The sequence below is a fragment of the Protopterus annectens genome, chromosome 6.part0 (genome assembly GCF_019279795.1).
Source record: "Protopterus annectens isolate FY-2018-M chromosome 6.part0, PAN1.0, whole genome shotgun sequence".
In the NCBI taxonomy this organism is placed as follows: domain Eukaryota; kingdom Metazoa; phylum Chordata; order Ceratodontiformes; family Protopteridae; genus Protopterus; species Protopterus annectens.
Genome location: NC_056737.1, coordinates 1,411,068,863 through 1,411,087,147, shown reverse-complemented (window position 1 = coordinate 1,411,087,147; position 18,285 = coordinate 1,411,068,863). Strand labels below are relative to the sequence as shown.

At 40.4% G+C, this 18,285-nt stretch overlaps 1 protein-coding gene across 1 annotated transcript in view; it reads left to right on the top strand.

Annotated features, from left to right (window-relative positions):
* The window catches only part of LCT (lactase), a 773,291-nt gene that overhangs the window by 572,705 nt on the left and 182,301 nt on the right, over nucleotides 1-18,285 (top strand). The window contains exon 14 of the mRNA XM_044073664.1: nucleotides 15,055-15,189. Within this exon, the coding sequence (XP_043929599.1) occupies nucleotides 15,055-15,189 (135 nt within the window). The remainder of the gene's footprint in view (nucleotides 1-15,054; nucleotides 15,190-18,285) is intronic.

Below are 18,285 nucleotides of genomic sequence, written 5' to 3'. Positions count from 1 at the left end.
ACCACTTTTGAAGGGCTGGAAGACCTTTTGGTGAGGGAACAAGCCCTTAGCACTTCGCCTGACGACATGAGGATCTGGTTAGCTGATAGACAATGTGCTACTTCAGATGAGTTGTGGAATAAGGGAGACCTATACCTGGCCAGCAGGGCAGCCCTGCACAGGAAGGGGACCCCCAGTACTGCTCATGGGTCTAAAGGAACCCATGGTGGGCAGCCCAGACTGCCCCAACAGAATCTGCTAGTAGCAGGGGAAGCCACTAGTCCAGGTACACGTCCAGGAGCTAGGGTTAAATGTTTTGAATGTAACCAGTGGGGCCATGTGGCATACAGGTGTCCACGGAGGCAAGGTGGGGACCAAAGGTGAGGGCACCAGTATGTGGGAAAGACAAAATGCCAATAGTAGGTTGTCTTTAGACAACAGTGGCATGGAACTACCATCCTGCAAATGTCCTGAGAGAGAAGGATTTGGATGAGGCAGTACCATGTACTTATGCTGTTACACGTGATCGGGCTAGGAGACAAGCATTCAAGTCTGATAGCCTGGGGGAGACCCAGACAGACTGCATACTTGCAGCCAGGACTGGTGAGATGGCTACTTCAGGGAGTGAGCTACACTGTAGCAGTGAGACTGAAGGTGAGCCACAGCTGCTTGTGGGTACTGATGTTCCCTTGGACAGGGTAACTGCAAAGGTAGAAGTAAGTAGTAGTACCCAGGCTGACAGTGAGGCACCACTGTCAGAGGATGCCAGACTTCCTGTGGAAGGGGAGCTGGGAAGGGTTACAAGGAGAGAGTTGAGACAGACTCAGCTCTCAGACCCTACATTGCAAGGCCTGAGACAGGTAGCTAGGGAGGCACCTGATTCTCAAAGAAAGGGGGAAATCTGTATACTGGGACAAAGGGTTACTATACAGTGAGTAGACCCCTGAGGGAGGGCTAGAAGGTAAGAGAGTACAGCAGTTGGTAGTGCCTAGAGCCTACCATCTGGCACTTTTAGCCATAGCCCATGATATTCCCTTTGCAGGTCATATAGGCATAAAACGTACAGAGAGGCGTATTATGCAGAACTTTTATTGGCCTGGAATTTCCAGAGATGTAACAGGGTACTGCAGGACCTGTGAGCAGTGCCAAAAGGTAGGCAATGCAGGAGACAAGGTGAGAGCTCCTTTGATGCCTTTGCCTGTGATTGAGGAGCCATTTCAGAGGGTAGCTATAGATAGTGTGGGTCCTCTGAGTACACCAAGTTCCACAGGGAAAAAGTATATCCTAGTGGTAGTGGATTATGCTACACGATACCCTGAGGCAGTGGCTTTGTCCTCCACTGAGGCAAAGAAGGTGGCAAATGCTTTGTTAGAGATTTTCAGCAGGGTGGGTTTCCCAAAAGAAGTACTGACTGACCGAGGTGCCAATTTCATGTCAGACCTGCTGGCTTGTCTGTGGAAGTCCTGTGGGGTGAAGTACATGAAGAACACTCCCTACCATCCCCAGAATAATGGTCTTGTTGAGAGGTTAAACTCTACAATCAAGTCCATACTATGGGCATTTGCAGATCAGTTTAAGCAGGAGTGAGACAAATATTTTCCCCATCTGGTGTTTGCTTATAGAGAGGTTCCGCAGTAATCCAGAGGTTTTTCCCCCTTTGAGTTGCTGTATGGGCATAGGGTGAGGGGACCTCTAGATTTAATTTGAGATGAGTGGGAAGGTGAGTGCAAGACTCACAAGGAGTCTGTTGTGCCATACATCCTAAACCTCAGGACAAGGCTCAGGGAACTCATGGGCTTGGCCCAGGAGAACCTGGCAGAAGCCCAACAGCAGAAAAAGGTGTGGTATGACAGGAATGCCCAATCTAGAGAGTATGCTGTGGGGCAGCAGGTAATGGTTCTCATTCCTGTCAGACACAACAAGCTGCAAGCAGCTTGGGAGGGTCCCTATAAGGTGGTAAGAAAAGTAAGTGATGTTAACTACATGGTGGCACTGCTAGGCAGACAGCAGAGCCACAAGTTGTACCATGTTAACATGATGAAACCTTACCATGATAGGGAGGCCCGTGTGCAGTGCATTTGCAGTGGATTGCAGGAGAAGTTTGAGGGAGATCTGGGGACTGATCTCCTCAGTGAGGCTTGGGCTGACAACTCAGTGGAAGGGGTAGCAATGTCCCAGCAGCTATCTCCTACCCAGGTTTGAGAAATACAAGCAGAGTTGCAGGAATTTGGGGACATGTTCACTGGGAAACAAGGGTGCACCCACCTGGTGCAGCACCAGGTGGATACAGGACCCCAAAGGCCTATCAGGCTGGCCCCTTATAGGGTGCCTGAGAGAGTCAAACAGACACTGAGGGAGGAGGTACAGGAGATGTTGGAACTAGCGTGATTCAAGAGTCCAATAGTCCCTGGGCCTCCCCAGTGGTGCTGGTGCCAAAGAAGGATGGCAGCACCAGGTTAACTATAGGAAATTAAATAGTCACACAGAGTTGGATGCTTACCCCATGCCTAGGACAGATGAAGCCCTAAAGCAGCTGGGTGGGGCTAAGTATCTTACAACCATTGATCTTATCCAAGGGTTACTGGCAGGTGTCCTTGACTTCCAGTGCTAGAGAGAAGTCAGCCTTTGTGACTCCTTTTGGCTTGTATGAATTCACAAAGATGCCCTTTGGGATGAAGAATACCCCAGCGACTTTCCAGAGGCTGGTAGATCATATCCTAGCAGGAGCCGGAGGGTTTGCCCTTGCTTACATAGATGATATTGCCATCTACAGCCATTCCTGGCCAGAGCACCTTCAGCATGTCAGGGAGGTGCTGGGCAGACTACAGAGGGCAGGGTTGACCATTAAGCTGAGCAAATGTCAGGTGGGTATGACAGAGGTCTCCTACCTAGGACATAGAGTGGGGGGTGGTAAGATAAGGCCAGAACCTGCCAAAGTGGAAGCTATTCAGGCATGGCCTGCACCTGTTACTAAAAAGCAGGTGAGGGCATTCTTAGGGACAGCAGGGTACTACAGAAAGTTCATCCCCAGTTATAGTACCATAGCTGCTCCCCTCACAGACCTGACAAGGAAGAACAGGCCAAATAAGGTAGTGTGGACCCCAGCATGTGAGCAGGCATTCCAGAAGCTTAAGGGAGTTTTGGGAGGACTCACTGTGTTAGCCAGTCCAGATTACAGAAAATAATTTGTTGTGCAAGTGGATGCTTCGAACCATGGGGTGGGGGCTGTACTTAGCCAGATTTCTTCAGAGGGAGAAGAGCACACAGTAGTTTATCTCAGTCATAGGCTCCAACCCAGGGAGTAATGCTATGCAGCTGTGGAAAAGGAATGTCTAGCCATAGTGTGGGCACTGCAGAAAGTTCAGCCTTATCTGTACGGAAGAAAATTCACTGTTATGACAGATCACAAGCCTCTAACATGGTTAAACAAAGCCAGCCAGCAAAATGCCAAGTTGCTAAGATGGAGCCTGCGGTTGCAAGCATATGATATGTCAGTGCAGCACCGCAGTGGGAGTAGCAAGGCCAATGCAGATGGGATCTCAAGACAGGGAATGGGGTAAGTTACACTCAGATAGGCCTAGCCTTCTCAAGTGGCGTTTCTCAAGGGTCACTTGAAAAACTAGCTTGAGTTCTCCAGGGTGGAGAGATGTGAAGACTGGTAGAGATGGGTGAAAGCTGCCAGCCTAGCCAAATAGCATTTGATACATAATTCTGGCATTTGAAAATATAAATATAAAATACAGGCGTATTTCTTAAATGAAAGAAAACACTATAAAATGTGAACTTCAGGATTGTAGCAACATTGCCATCTGCTGTAAGGTAAATTAAGTCAAGCATTTCAAATGTTCTTTGAAATTAAAATTATGTTTTGTATGTCCTCTAAAGTTAGAATTTGGAGTCGATGAGACTGGAGTAAGCATCCTGCCTATTGTTTTAAGGCTAAAGTTAATGACCAGAATTTACATGTGGAATGTCCTTTATTGCTCTAAGTGTAAAAGAATGTAAATGCAGTTTCTGTGTGGCCTAGGAACTCCAGACTATCAAAATGATGTAATGTGTATACTGGGAAAACCTAAGTGTCAAAATGATGTAATCTGGGAGGGCCCAGCAGAAATGTTTATATGATTTTAAAAACTGTTGCTCAGAGAGAGACTGTAAGCATTTGTGTCTTGATATCCATCTCATCAACACTCTGCCTGTGTCTTAAGTAAGTTATCTTAGAAGTATATTTTCTTGTAGAAATAGCTAGGACTATAAAGATCAGATTGTGTTTTTCTGTTATGTCAGTACTGTACCTCAGAATTATTTTAAGTTTCTGTGTGATCTCTGAACTTTTGAATAGCACTGTGGTGTAGTAGTATTGTCTTGTGTTTTTAGTATTTATTATTAAATATTTTAAAAACCTTTTACCTGTGGCTGGTTTGTGTAGAGATAAGTTAAGCTCTAGAGTAAATTGCATATTTATAGAGTTTATTGTGCAAGGCCACTCTAATAAGCCTCGACTGATTAGTCACATTACCAATTGGATAATAATATTGCACAGTAATAATTGGACACCCTTTTAAGGGCCTTTGGATAGCTGATAATTATTAGCTGGTGGTGGCAGTAATCACTACCATATAGTCTGGGTAAAGGGGCACAGCTGGAGAATCTGTGTCAGCCTTTCCCAGGAGTGCCTGTGAAGTTGTATAAATTTCTTATCTCAAAGTGTGTGTGTGTGTGTGTGTGTGTGTGTGTGTGTGTGTGTGTGTGTATGTGTGTGTCAGCTACTTGGGCAGGGACATGAAGCACTGGTTGGACAGAGGAGGTACTGGAGGTTTTAGCTTGTCAGCTAGGCTGAGATCTATACCTTATAGCTGTGCCAGTGGGGAGTCTTATTGGGGACCTGGGGAGCAAGGGAGCAACCAGCCCCAGTCTGACTGCGATCTCTGTGTGTTCTTAAGGGAAATTGCACTTTACTGTGTGTATCTGTTATCCTTTCCTCTCATATGAGGCGCCCTCTCTGGTGTTAGTGGTGAGGACTGAGGCTTCTTGATTGCTGGGCCAGGGCGTGGGCGTCACACCCTTACTTATGAGATGAGCAATATAGAATGCCCTTCTTACCACTGTGGAGACATGGTGGTCAAAGGTAAGGTTTTTGTCAACCTGTGGGCCCAGGTCTTTCATCACTGAGTGCGTACTTAAGGTGCTGTTATTGATGTAGTAGTTAGCAGGAAACTTGCTTTTACCAAAAGGAATGATAATACATTTTTTGCATTGAGTTTAAGGCCTTGACTTTGGCACCAATCATGTGTTTGTGTAAGACCCTTTTGTGGGATGTTGACATCCTTTGGAGATTATATGATTGCTCCCAGTTTGCAGTCATCAGCAAACTTTGTCAGCCACAGACCTTTAGTTTTTGCTTGTACTTCAAAGAAATAGATTCCAAACAGTTGAGGTCCTAGGACTGATCCCTGTGGAACACCACTGATTACAGGTCTGCTGTTGGAGGTGAGTCCCCTATTTTGACTATGAGTTCTGTCAGTGAGCCAGTTAGCAACCCACCTAACAATATAAGTGTTGATGGCTAGTTGGGTGAGTTTGTTAATGATCCCTGAGTGAGGGATAGTGTCAAATGCTCAATATGAAACAGTTTTTGCACATGTGCAGCAGAGAATCCAGTGCTCTCTATTCCAAAATAAACGAGTACTAAAAAATGTAAATGCTTCCTCTAGTTCTGGGTAAGCTGCTTAATAACAGCAAACAGCATGTATTTTATTGCCACGTAGAAATCCACTTTTCAATTCTTTCTTATGCCAAAAGAGGACTTAAGCATTATTGTACTACAGAGCAAAAGAGAACAGGTGCAAAAGTATTGACCACAAGAATACAACACAATAATGTATAGGAGACAGTAGTGTTCACAAAGAAAGCTATTGTGATATTTCTTGCTGTTTTCATGCATATAATAATGCACAGACCATACATTTCAATAATAATATTTTACTGATAAACAAAAAGAATGTTTACATACAAGAAACAAATAATAATGTTTACAGTCTGTTCTAAGCAAAATTTCTCAGAGCAAAATAAATGTAAAAGTACCAAGCAAGCAGTTTATATTGACAACATTAATAAACAATTCATCAATCTTTCAGGTGCACTGTATCCCTTCAATAGGTGCATTCCAATAGATCACAAAATGTCTGCCTCAGACTTTTCTGGCATTTCTGTGTAATCGGATAAATCCAATTCAGACAGGTTGCAATTCCTTCCTCAGGAAAAAAGGCTTCTCTTCCACTCTCTGTGAATGACTTCTCCTCCTACAGAAAGTCCCTGGAAAATGACAGAACAAGATGGCCATTAGTGCATATAGCTGAGAGTGACATAAACTAAGGGAAAAAAATCTTTTCAAACCCTATGCTCAGTGAAAAATAATTAGGTTTCTTGTGTGCATAATGAAGAAAACACTGCTTGCTGGTCAGTAATCTCAGTTCCATAATAAAACAGAGAAAAAAATAATAGTTACTCTAGCTCCAGATAACAAAGCACATCTATTTTCCTGTGGCTGAATGTGAACTTTAAAGTACACTGAGAATAGGATAGAGTAAGCTTGTAAATTTTAACCATTCTGCTAGTACATGGCAAAAAGGAACAGGTGCAGAAATACTAACCTACAATACAAGTTTAAACAGCTATATGCATTTTCTAAAGGATTTGAAGAAATGCAAATGTCTGTCATTATTAACCAAATGCAATCCTCAATGATTTTCCATAAAACCATAAATTTTATGGGAATGGATAAAAAATATGATGCGAAATAAGTGACATTCTGTGAAATCATGGACAGCTGAGAGTTGTATGTTTCATTTTTTTTCATACAAACGGTAAGTATTCCAAGTTATTTCACATAAATGCGTAGTAGTCCCCTAAAGCCGGCCTGTTTAAACTAAGCAAACAACAAGAGGGTGAGTTATTTCATCTACAGTCAGCCACCTCTCCAAACCTAGTAGTTACAACCACCTTTCTAACTGTGCACAACTCAGACATCTGACAGTGATAACAAATAATGGCCACATAATTTATTTCAGCTTTGTTTTGCACAAACGTTGTTTGTCTTGCTAAAGAATTCCTCCAACGTCCTTCATACAAATCACATTAGTCCTGCAAAGCCAGCACAGAATACATGAGCAAATGACAGCAGTCAGTCGTTTTTTTCATCTACAGGCAACCCCCATACCCAGGCCAGCAACTTTAGCTACTTTGTTGTCTATGTACACATTTCACATGGCTAACTAAAGTAAAAAAATGACAAATCAAAGACCGAGCAATAATATATTTTGGCTCCTTTTCACACAAACACACAGTTGCGGGCCAGCCACAGCAAAGAACTCTGATCTCCTATACAGTTGCACACTGAAAGCTCAAGAATGTCTCACACTACTATGGCCTGCTGATGATGTTCTGAACTGCATATCTGCAACCATTAGCGTGTTTTACCATTATTCACATGCTTTCTGCTCCTTGTCATTCCAATGAATGATTGGAAGACAGGAAGCAGAAAGCAACAGCGGGATAGGGTCACCTCAGGTCGTTATTCTTTTAAAGTAAAGAAATATCTCTTTTCTTAACTTAATTAATAAAGCATCTCTAGCTAAAGAGTGTCTCTGGCTTATGTTGTGCGTGCTCAAACCCCGAGTACAGAGAGGTAAATACTCACTATGTCATTTAACACTTTTTTATTAAAACTAAAAATAAATATTTTTAGTGATTGCTGTGTTCAGCACCAGATAAAATGAGTTAGCAGATGAAATAAGTTAGCAATATTAAACATAAAATTTAAAAGCAATATTTAATTACAGACACTGAGTGGCCTAGAGCTGTGGGGACCATGTGTCTGCCTGAATCACTTTGTTATAATTCATTACTGCAGGAGCTAATACTACTCACAAGATAAAACTAGGGCTTCTTAGGTATTCAGACATAGTGTTACAAAAACTGAATAGTACTATGCCAGGATTCATAGATACTGTAAACATAGTCAAGCTGCAATTTATTGTGAAGCTTCTTGAGCTGCAGGGTCTATATTAGAACACAGAACGTTCAAAATTTCGATTGTTCTAATATCGACCCTTTTTCAGCGAATGCTGAAAATATCGAAGAAACAGAAACCCAAATTTTTTCCTAGGGAAAGAATTTGGTTGTCCGTTTGTGTTGCTTTGGTATTTTCAGTGCTGTGGTAGAAAGTAATGGGTCGGGTTCAGGTAAGTGTTCGATTGTGTGGATGTGAGGGTTAGGGCGGGTTAGGTGAGTTAGGGTTAGGGCGCGGGTGAGGTGACTGTGTGATAGTGATGTTCCTTAAGGTTAGGGTTTGGGTTAAGGTAAGTGGATAGTTAGCGGTGTATAGTTTATAGTATATAGTTTAGTGTAGGGATAGGTGTAAGAGTTTAGGTGTATGTGTGTGGATTGCTGTTTGTTCGGTGTGCTTGTGTTGTGTGTATGTGTTTTGGAACAGCAAATTTTTTCCCTAGGAAAAAATTTGCTGTTCTGTATGTTCAATGTTTTAAATTTTGGATTCATAGGGTTCGATATTAGAACACTCGAAATTTTGAACGTTCGGTGTTCTAATAAAGACCTGAGCTGCAGATGTCAGAGTGTGCACAGTCATTTGGAATGAAATTGGGGGTGGAGCATACTTCTCTAGTGGAATACTGTGGGGATGGGATAATAAGGAGAGGTCTACCATAACCAGATTAAAACAAATTGTAGTGCTCTGTGTCCAGCATTCAGAATGTTGATTAAGGGATCTGCCCTGGAATCATCAGGCCCAGCAGTCACTTATCATTTCTTCAGTATCTTGCTAACCCAGTTGCCTTTGACAAATCTTCTCAATGGACTCTTCTTCATGCATCAAAACTGTTGGACATCAAATTCAGATGTCAGGTTTTAAAAAAAAACATATCTATAATCAAAAACAATATTGTTTTTTCGTGTGTTTGTGGTTCTGAGAGATGTATTTATGTACCCAAAAGAAAACTGTCAGTCTTATGTTCTGTGCAGTTGCTCTCTTGGCTCATGACTTTAATAGCCATTGAAAATGTTTGCACAAATCTTTCTGCCATTCCACTTGTGGGAAAATAGTAGACCACATAAGCAAAATATTTTATTTCATTTTATTTTCTGAAGATTTCAAATTCTTCTGACAAAAATGTACCTTTTATCATTTACAATTTGGTCGGGCAATCTATTTCTCAAAAACATGATCCTTAGTACAATTGCTGTTTTTTCAGAAGTGCTTAAATCCATGCATACACCTTCTGGTTATTTAGAATGGACATCCATCACAGTCACAAAAAAGTTGCCTATGTAAAAGCCCGGAAACTCTGCATGAATACACGAAGTCTGTTGCCAGGGTTGCAATGATGCCTGTGCGGGTGCATTCTGAACCATTTGACATCATATACAGTCTGTTACCCAAGTCTTCAGTTTAACTGTTGATTCTTGACCATTCTGCAAACTTTGGCAACGGGTTTCATTTACACTTGCATGCAAATCCATTTTTAACTATCAGATTAAAAGATACTATACAGTGAAAACATTTGGTAGAACTTTTATTGTACACAACAATCTACTAAAAATGGAGTAGAAGGAAATTGAAGAACAAGAGCTTGAAACACTTGTTAAAAATATATTTAATGCAAAATAAAACAAGTAGTGATTGTATCCTTTTGTTTTAATTCATGTTAAAGCAATACCATAGAAATGCTTATAAACTTAAATTATGTGACATGCTAGATATGTGACATAAAACAATGAAATGCAATTAAACAACAAACATTATACATGAAACTTCTCATTAACACAGTCTGTTATTTCTCTGTAACACAAGTTTAAAATGAATTGTACCATTCAGCCCTAAAGGTTTTCCAGCATCTAATTTTCTCTACCAGATTACTTTTCTATATTATAACTCATTATCATGATGTCCGTCTATGGAATCACATTTAACATGGTCCCACTCACTGACTACAAATTTATTAAAATTCATACATGTAATGGAATGCTTGTGTAATGCATTTCTAATATTTCTGTGCTCATTTGCATTCCTGAACTCCAGCTGCAGGTTGCTCAGCTTTGCTTTTAGTAGCTACAGCTGTATGTTTTTGACTAGTTTTGCCTATATAGAAAGTTCCTCATGTAACAAAATCTGCTATACATATATATATATATATATATATATATATATATATATATATATATATATATATACCAAATATTCAGTATTACAAGTGAAGTATTGTAATAACTATTCAGTATTAAAAGTCAAAGTGAAAGTAAATTTTATTGTCATTTAGAACTACACGTGTAGACTAAACGAAATTTCATGCATCAGCTCAATTCTTGAGATTACAAAGGAAAGTGAAACAACACATACAAGGAGAGGAATAAACATAACTAACAAATACAGTACTACACTCAATACACGCAAGAAAGAGCAGAGACATTTACCAACACCATATACAAAAAGAATACCCACCCCTGACTTAAATTAACTACCCTAGTTAAAGTAATACAAAACACACTACAGATTGAACAATGCCTAAGTTATTTGTATAATATTGCACTTGAGTGGATTAAATAATACTGACGATGGATAGAATAAATAAATATTGCATTTACTTGGAATATATGTATATATATTGCACAAATAATTAAAAATTGACTTATGTGTCCAGATCCCTGGGACTAGTGCCCGAGTTCAGAAGTCTAATCACTGTAAGTTAGAAACTGTTATTGAATCCTGTAGTCCTGCAGCGGATGCTGTGATATCTCCTACCCGATGCCAAAATGCTTAAACAGTCCATGCATAGGATGCGTGGTGTCCTGTATTATTTTGGTGGCCTTTTGGATGCTTCTTGCAGAATAAAGTTGTTGTATCAATGTAAGACGGGAACCTGTTACCTTATCTGCAACCCTCACCACTCTTTATAGTGTCTTCCTTTCTGTAACTGTGCAGCTTCCAAACCACACTGTGAAGTTGCAGGTGAGGGTGCTCTCTATTGCACCTCTATAGAAGGTGGAGAGAGTATGAGGAGGAAGTTTAGTTTTTTAAAGCCTTCTTAAAAAGTAGAGGAGTTGGTGCACTTTCTTGACCAGATGGCTGGTGTTTCCTGACCACAAGAGCTCCACTGATATGTGTACATCCAGGAATGTCATACTCTTAAGCCTGTCCACACTATCACCATTGATCCTGAGCACTGGATGGTTTGTTGTCCTTTTCCTGAAGTCAACGATAATCTCTTTGGTCTTGTTTACATTCAGGTCAAGCTTGTTCCCCTTGCACCAACTGATCAGAGATGCCACCTCTCTTTGTACGCCCTTTCATCCTCCTTAGTAATGAGCCCCATGATTGTGGTGTCATCAGCAAACTTGATGATATGGTTGGACTTGTGTTTAACATAGCAGTCATGGGTCAGGATGGTGAATAACAGTGGGGTGAGAGCACATCCCTAGGGACCCCCGGTGTTAATCATTGTGCACTTTGATGTGTTCTTACCTGAACACACCCTCTGTGGTCTCTCAATCAGGAAGTCCATGATCCAGTTACAGAGATGTTTACTGATTCCTAAATGTGGCAGTTTTTCTATCAGCTGCATTGGTACCACCGCATTAAATGCAGAGCTGAAGTCTATGAACAGCATCCTCACATTGTTGTCTTTGCCCTTTAAATGCTCAAGGGAGATGTGTAGTGCTACTGATATGGCATCAGCCATGGATTGGTTAGCTCTGTAAGCAAACTGCAGAGGGTCAAAATCAGGGGGTAGGCATAATGAAAGATGCTTTTTGATCAGCCACTCAAAACATTTCATAACAGTGGATGTCGCAGCAGCTGGTCTGTAGTTGTTAGGGCTGGAGGGAATGGTTTTCTTAGGTAGTAGGATGATGTTAGTTTCCTTGTAGCATGAAGGTGTTTTTGCTATGGCAAGAGAGAGGTTAAATACTTCCTTGAGCACTGTGCATAGTTGATCAACACAGCCTTTTAACACCTAGCTTCTCCAGCAGTTCTTGAAAGTAATTCAGATGGTTTTCTTCATTCACATCCATCACTAGGATATCATTAAGGTAACACTACATATTCAGAATTACCCGACTTGAAAGAAAGAATGGAAACAAAAAATTACTTAAAAAACAAAAAATGGCAAGAAACGCAGATGCACAATAAAACACACTGAAATTTTAATTGTTAGCGCTTTTGTATAGAACGATGTCTATACTTCATCAGACAAGTAAAAACACTGGCATGACATCCTTTTATATACAGCAGTCACATGATATAGTCAGCTGACTACAAAATTACATACTTTTAACCATATGAGATCCAGAATGAATTAAAGTTGCCTCTCCTACTGACAATTTCTATATATATATATATATATATATATATATATATATATATATATATATATATATATATATATATATATACTAATAAATATGAAAATTAGATGAATCAATTTTGACACTAAATGAATAGAATGTGATAACATTATAAGCTTTTTTAGCTCATTAAGCTTTTCAATTTCAGGATACAGGCTATGGAGCATACATCATTTATACCAGGTTGCCTGAAGGCATTTAATCTAAGCTGCCATAAAAGTTCCTGTAGTTCTAATCTTAAGGAAAATGGCCCTCCTCTCTCCTGAACGTTGGCATGATCAATGACCTTATAAAGGAAAGAATGGTCTGGGTTATGTGTTATATGTTTAGCCAGGACGTTATCGATTTTTGTATTTCTAATAGCATATAAATGCTCATATAATCTTTCTCTTAGCTTTCTGTCCATTTTCCCAATATAGAAACTTGGACAAAGTTTGCATTTTGCTAGATATATAATAATTATGTCTAATTATATAGAATTGCAATTATATCTACCGCTACATGTGAAGTTCATCTGCCTGATCTGAAAGTTATTACCTGTAGCTATGTATCTGCAGTAAGGACAGGCCTCACATTTATACATGCCTTTCGTCATTGAATGTTTACTACTTTTATATTCCAACAGATATTCAAAGTTTTGTCCCCTTTTGTAAATGATTTTAGGGCAACTAGGTAGTACTGGTCCTATGTTCTCATCAACTGAGCTCAAATTCCAATTTGAACCAAAAAGGTTCAGATTGAGTATGTGCACTCATTTTCTGAGTTTGTATTCCCCTGGTACCTTTGGACATAGAACAATTATTTCCTGGCCTCCCTAAATGGTAGTTCTGTGACAGGTCCAAGCCAACTGCCCCACTCAGCGATGAATGAGCTGATGTCACTGACTTCTCCCATCATCCCCTGCACAGGGAGATTCTCCAACAATGGGACCACTAGCTGAGTTAAAAAATCATCTGGGGACACAGATAGCACTTTATCACCTTGTGCAAAAAAGCAGGAACTATCTTTTCTAAGAGAAAAAGAGAAGTACTGAATTCTACAGATGTGCTGAACATTCAGTTCATACCTCAATACCAGAATGTCCAAATTAATATGTAAAGTAGTTGGTCAGTTATTCCTGGTCAATATGTTGTTTCAGTGCAGATGACATTTCAAAACTCAGATTTGCAAAATGACTATTCTTCAAAGGCAGTGGTTTCAAAACCTGCTTCAAAATAAAAGTGTGTGGGGCAGGCCCTAAACCCATCCCTCCATACGTACCCCCACAGTAACATTAACCTTGGAAATGCTACAAAATTGCCCCACTGAAGCATACCTTAATTTGATTTTTCATAATCAGGACATTTGAGGATTTGCTTCTTTAATGTGTCCCAGTTTCAATGTGATGGTATAAGTGCATTACGACTCTTTGATAACACTGTAATTGAAAAATACTTATAATTTTAGAGGTTGTAAGCAAGTTTCATTAGAGATCTACTGAAAACTATATTTTACCAAGGTAACAAACAAGCACATGTAAAGAACAATGTCATCTGTAACAAAAAATAAAAGTTGACTGTGATGAGATGCTCTTAGGAAACTCTATTACGGATCACATAATATAGACTCTCTCAGGATAGTTTATCATAATCATGTGATACAGTATCTGTTTGTGAATTAATGAATAATACATCTAAACTGGTAGTGCAGAGAACTAAATAGTCCGTCAATGAGCTTTTTCCTGTGCAAAGGTTACAGGGCATGAATCTTTCCACCCTCATCTGCCTCCTGTGTGATCTTGAACAAGTCACTTAAGCAGACAGTGCTTTGGGACAGCTGGAAATTTGGGTTAGTTTCCTGTACTGCATGCATGCTAACTACCTATGAACATTGGACCCAAAGAGAAGAAACTACAAAATGGGACAAGAATAAACATTCAAAGGAAAAATATGGTGATAATGTATGTTGCTGAAGAACATATTATTCTCTGCAGTTGTCCTGAGATAACTTACATGTCAGCATGGGTCTATATCATATGAGCAAATCACACAAATTGCAAACACTCATAATATCGAACGTACCGGACCTCGAACCCTTGAATTTCCTGTTGTGTAGGGCTGTGCCTCCCACACACCCCCGCTAAATATATATTCCAACTCCGAGATCGCACTACAGTGAGGAAAGGGCAAATATCCCATTCTTCACTGTACCGCAATCTCAGAAAAAGCACTTCAAGGTGAGGTACATTTGATATTATGAGTGTTCGCAATTTGTGCAATTCCCTCATATGATATAGACCCTGTCAGCATGAGGTATGTTCTACATTCTATCTATTTTTCATAATACTTACCTGGCAAAAGCATCTTCTCAAAAAGGCTGAATGTTGAAAGTGAAACTGCATAATCAACAAATGTTTCCTACATTATGCATTATATTATATATATTTTCTTAGTACTACACCTTAGATACTCTGTTAAAAAAGGTACTGGTTCTTTAAGGTCTACCCAGTCAACACAAAAGTGCAATAAAAAATAAATATATGTGTATTTTGTGCTGTGTCACTGTAATATCACCACATGGTTGTTGCATAGCAGACGTAGCTTTATTAATGGACTATGATATCTGCTCATTTCCAAATTAGAATGGCAAATTGATTAAATGAATACTCGTTTATAACAGGCTTCCCGAATTTACTGAAAGTGAAAAAGAGCGAATAAAAGGTACTTACGATTATTTTGGATTCAACTACTATACTACAGCCATGGTATTTAATCTTGACTACAGGCCAGTTGTCCAGTCCTATGATGCTGACAGGTAAAGAACCAAGTCTGTTGTATTTATGTAATTCATTATTTTAAATAATTAGAGACTCCTGTATAATATCTGCATATCCAAATTACTTGTTTTTTTTTTTGTCAGCTGTGTTTTGTTTACAGTCATGTCGGCTTTTCACTCTGATCAAGGCAAATAATGCCAGTCAGGAAATGGGAACACATATAGGAAGTAATGTTTTAGTCTCTTGAATTTCAAAAGGGTATCATTATGAAGTCAAACACATAAAACATGAACAATGTATTTTTATTTTAATTATATTATCTGATGTTGTCCTTTTCATTCTTCTTCGCTTATGGGTTCAAATCTGATCCTTGGATCTGACTTGGCCACATTTACCAGACTTTGGATCCAAAACTCTCGAGCTCCTTCTTCCCTCTACCCATAATACCTTACTCCATCCGTATTGCCTCATATCTCATTTGCCACCTTCACGAGCAGACTTATGTTCCACTCTCGAGTGAATTCAGCTGGGTTGTTTTTTTCTGAGTTAAATAACTTTTTTCTCTAGCTTACCTATTAATTCTTGTGTTTATCTTTCTCCTCCCTCTAGTTTAGCTAGTTGTTAGGGACTTTTTCTCCTTTTTCCATACTGTTTTTACAGTACTTTTTCTATTACTGTTGCTAGTATTCATTTCTCTTTCTATACCCTTTAACCTTAGGATATTTTTGCTTCTACCATGGTTGGTGGTCCTCTTTCTTATATTTTTCCCCTTGTCTAAAAAAAAAAAAAAAAAAAAACTTACTGTTGTCTTCTTCCCTTTTCAGTGTTTGTCCTCCATTATTGTCATTATGTTGGACAAACCTACAGGCTTGAAAAAATGCACTTTTTGTGGGCATAAGATCCTAAACTCAGATATCCACAAGGAGTGTGCTTATTGCCTTACAGCCAGGCACTTGGACATGGTGTGTAGAATCTTCTCCACCTTTAATCCTAGGGCCCTAATGGACAGAAAAAACAAACTTATTTTAAGGGGTCTTCTCCCTTCTTCCACTTCAGAGGCTCAAACCCCCTCCAAATCAAGCAAGTCTGCTCCTCTGGAGGACAGTAAATGTTCTCTTTTGAAGCCCCCTAGGTCTTCATTGGAGCTACTAACCAAGATCAGGAGACTGTCAGATCCAACCTCCCTGGAGCCAAAGACATCTCACATTTGGATCTGAAGCCTTCAGATCCAAAGGCTTCATCTCCGACTGTAATCACAATTAGTCTACCAGCTCCCCCCTCAGATCTTAAGTCATTGGATCTGAAACTGGTTACTTCCTTTAGGAGTACAGCACCTGAATATGTTTTGAAATCAATCTCTCCCACCTTGCCTGCTCAGCTTCTCCAAACACCTAAGAAGCATTCCAGGCCCCATCTACTACTTCCTCTAGGTCCCCCAGAAGCTTGTTGGAAGCAGATGTGGATAGGATGATGCAAAGGTTTCTCAGAGCTCAGATCCAGATGGGGGTCTTGCAAGCTCCATCCCTTATCAGATCCGTGAGTATGCCCATCACATCTAAGACCATTATTTCTCCTTCTCTGATCTATCCAGTGGTTTCATAGCCCTAGGATCTGAGATCCCCAAGATGCTCAGCGTCAGATTCAAGGAAAGTTTCCTCTTCCAGTCAGACTGTTTTCCTGACTGGTTCTGCTCTAATACCATCAGATCAGAATGGGTCTCAGAGCCAAAGTGTTGGCATCACATTTGAAGGGGAGGGTTCATCTCCAGTTTTGTCAGATCAATCCCTTCCCCTCAGAACTTCGGCCCTGGACACTTCAGATCTGCTTTCTCCCCTCAAGGATACTCTAGATCTACCTTATTCTGAAACTTTGGCTCAGAGGGGTCAGGTCAGGGCTTCTCCTGGTCCCTTGGCCTATGAGGTGGTGGAAAGGGCTTTTTCTGTCAAGAGAGAACTGTCATCTCATGTTTTGGATCTGACCCCTTTTCTCTCATTAGTTCCAAGCTCTGAGTTGGTCAGACCTATTCCACAGGGACAGCCAGTTCCAATTATTCTCCAGCCAGTTGCAGTAGAGGAACTTCCAATCTCTTCCGATACCTCTCCAAAACATCCCACTGAGGAGGTACCCCAGAAAAGAATGTGTAAGAGGAGGCGCATAGACTCCTCCATGGATTCTGTCACAGAAGACACCGAGTTTGATGAAGGAGAGGGATGCCCCAGATCACCACCATATGACATCTTCTTTGGAGATATTCTAGAGATCCTGAAGCAGAAGGGTGCTTGGTCATCCCAAAATCCCCTCCCCCAAATAACTTGTGTTCTTGGAGGCTTTTGGTTCTGACCCATCTACATCTTGGGTGACCCCCTGGTAGATGAACTTACTGATCTAGTTTCCTGCTGGGTATGGAAGGAGCCAGATACTGTTGAGCCCATCCCCAAGTGCCCTGACAAGTTTTTGGCCCCACCTGCAGACAGACCCCCCCCGGAGCAAGGGAGTCCCAGTTGATGCTATGATGGTGGCAGCAGTCACTAAGAAAAAGCTAGCAGAACAGAGCTCTTCTGTCCATGCGCTGAACAGGGAGTCCAGAGTAGTGGACAGATTTGGAAAGTGAGTTTTCACCTCCGCTACTTTCACTCTGAGGTTGAATAATTACCTGATGCACTTTACATGGCTTCAGAGGGATTTGACTAAAGAAGTATCAAATATTTTCTCAGAGTCTGTGTCTGCTGGGGATTTCAAAAGGACTTCCTCTCAGCTGGCCACTCTTTTATCTATTACAAATGTTTCGATGAGGTTAATCTCTCACACAGCTGAAGGTACTTCATAAGCAGCCTTTTCAGGTATTGCTATAAGGAGACCCACCAGGATAAGGCTATGCAACTTTTATTTATTTTTATTGATTTATTTGTTAACCGGGTTTGTCCAGCTGAGCCAGGGGCCCATTTTCAGTGGAGACCTGAGGAGAAAAGCTCCAGTACATTAATGTATAAACATGTTTAAAACATATAGCAAACAAAGTGATACAGGATTACAAAAACAACACAAGTAATATGTTGTGAGACTTACAGAGTTCATAAAAAGGCATTTGAACAAGAGGTTACGAGTTTAGAGTTAAAAGATATTTACATATTTAC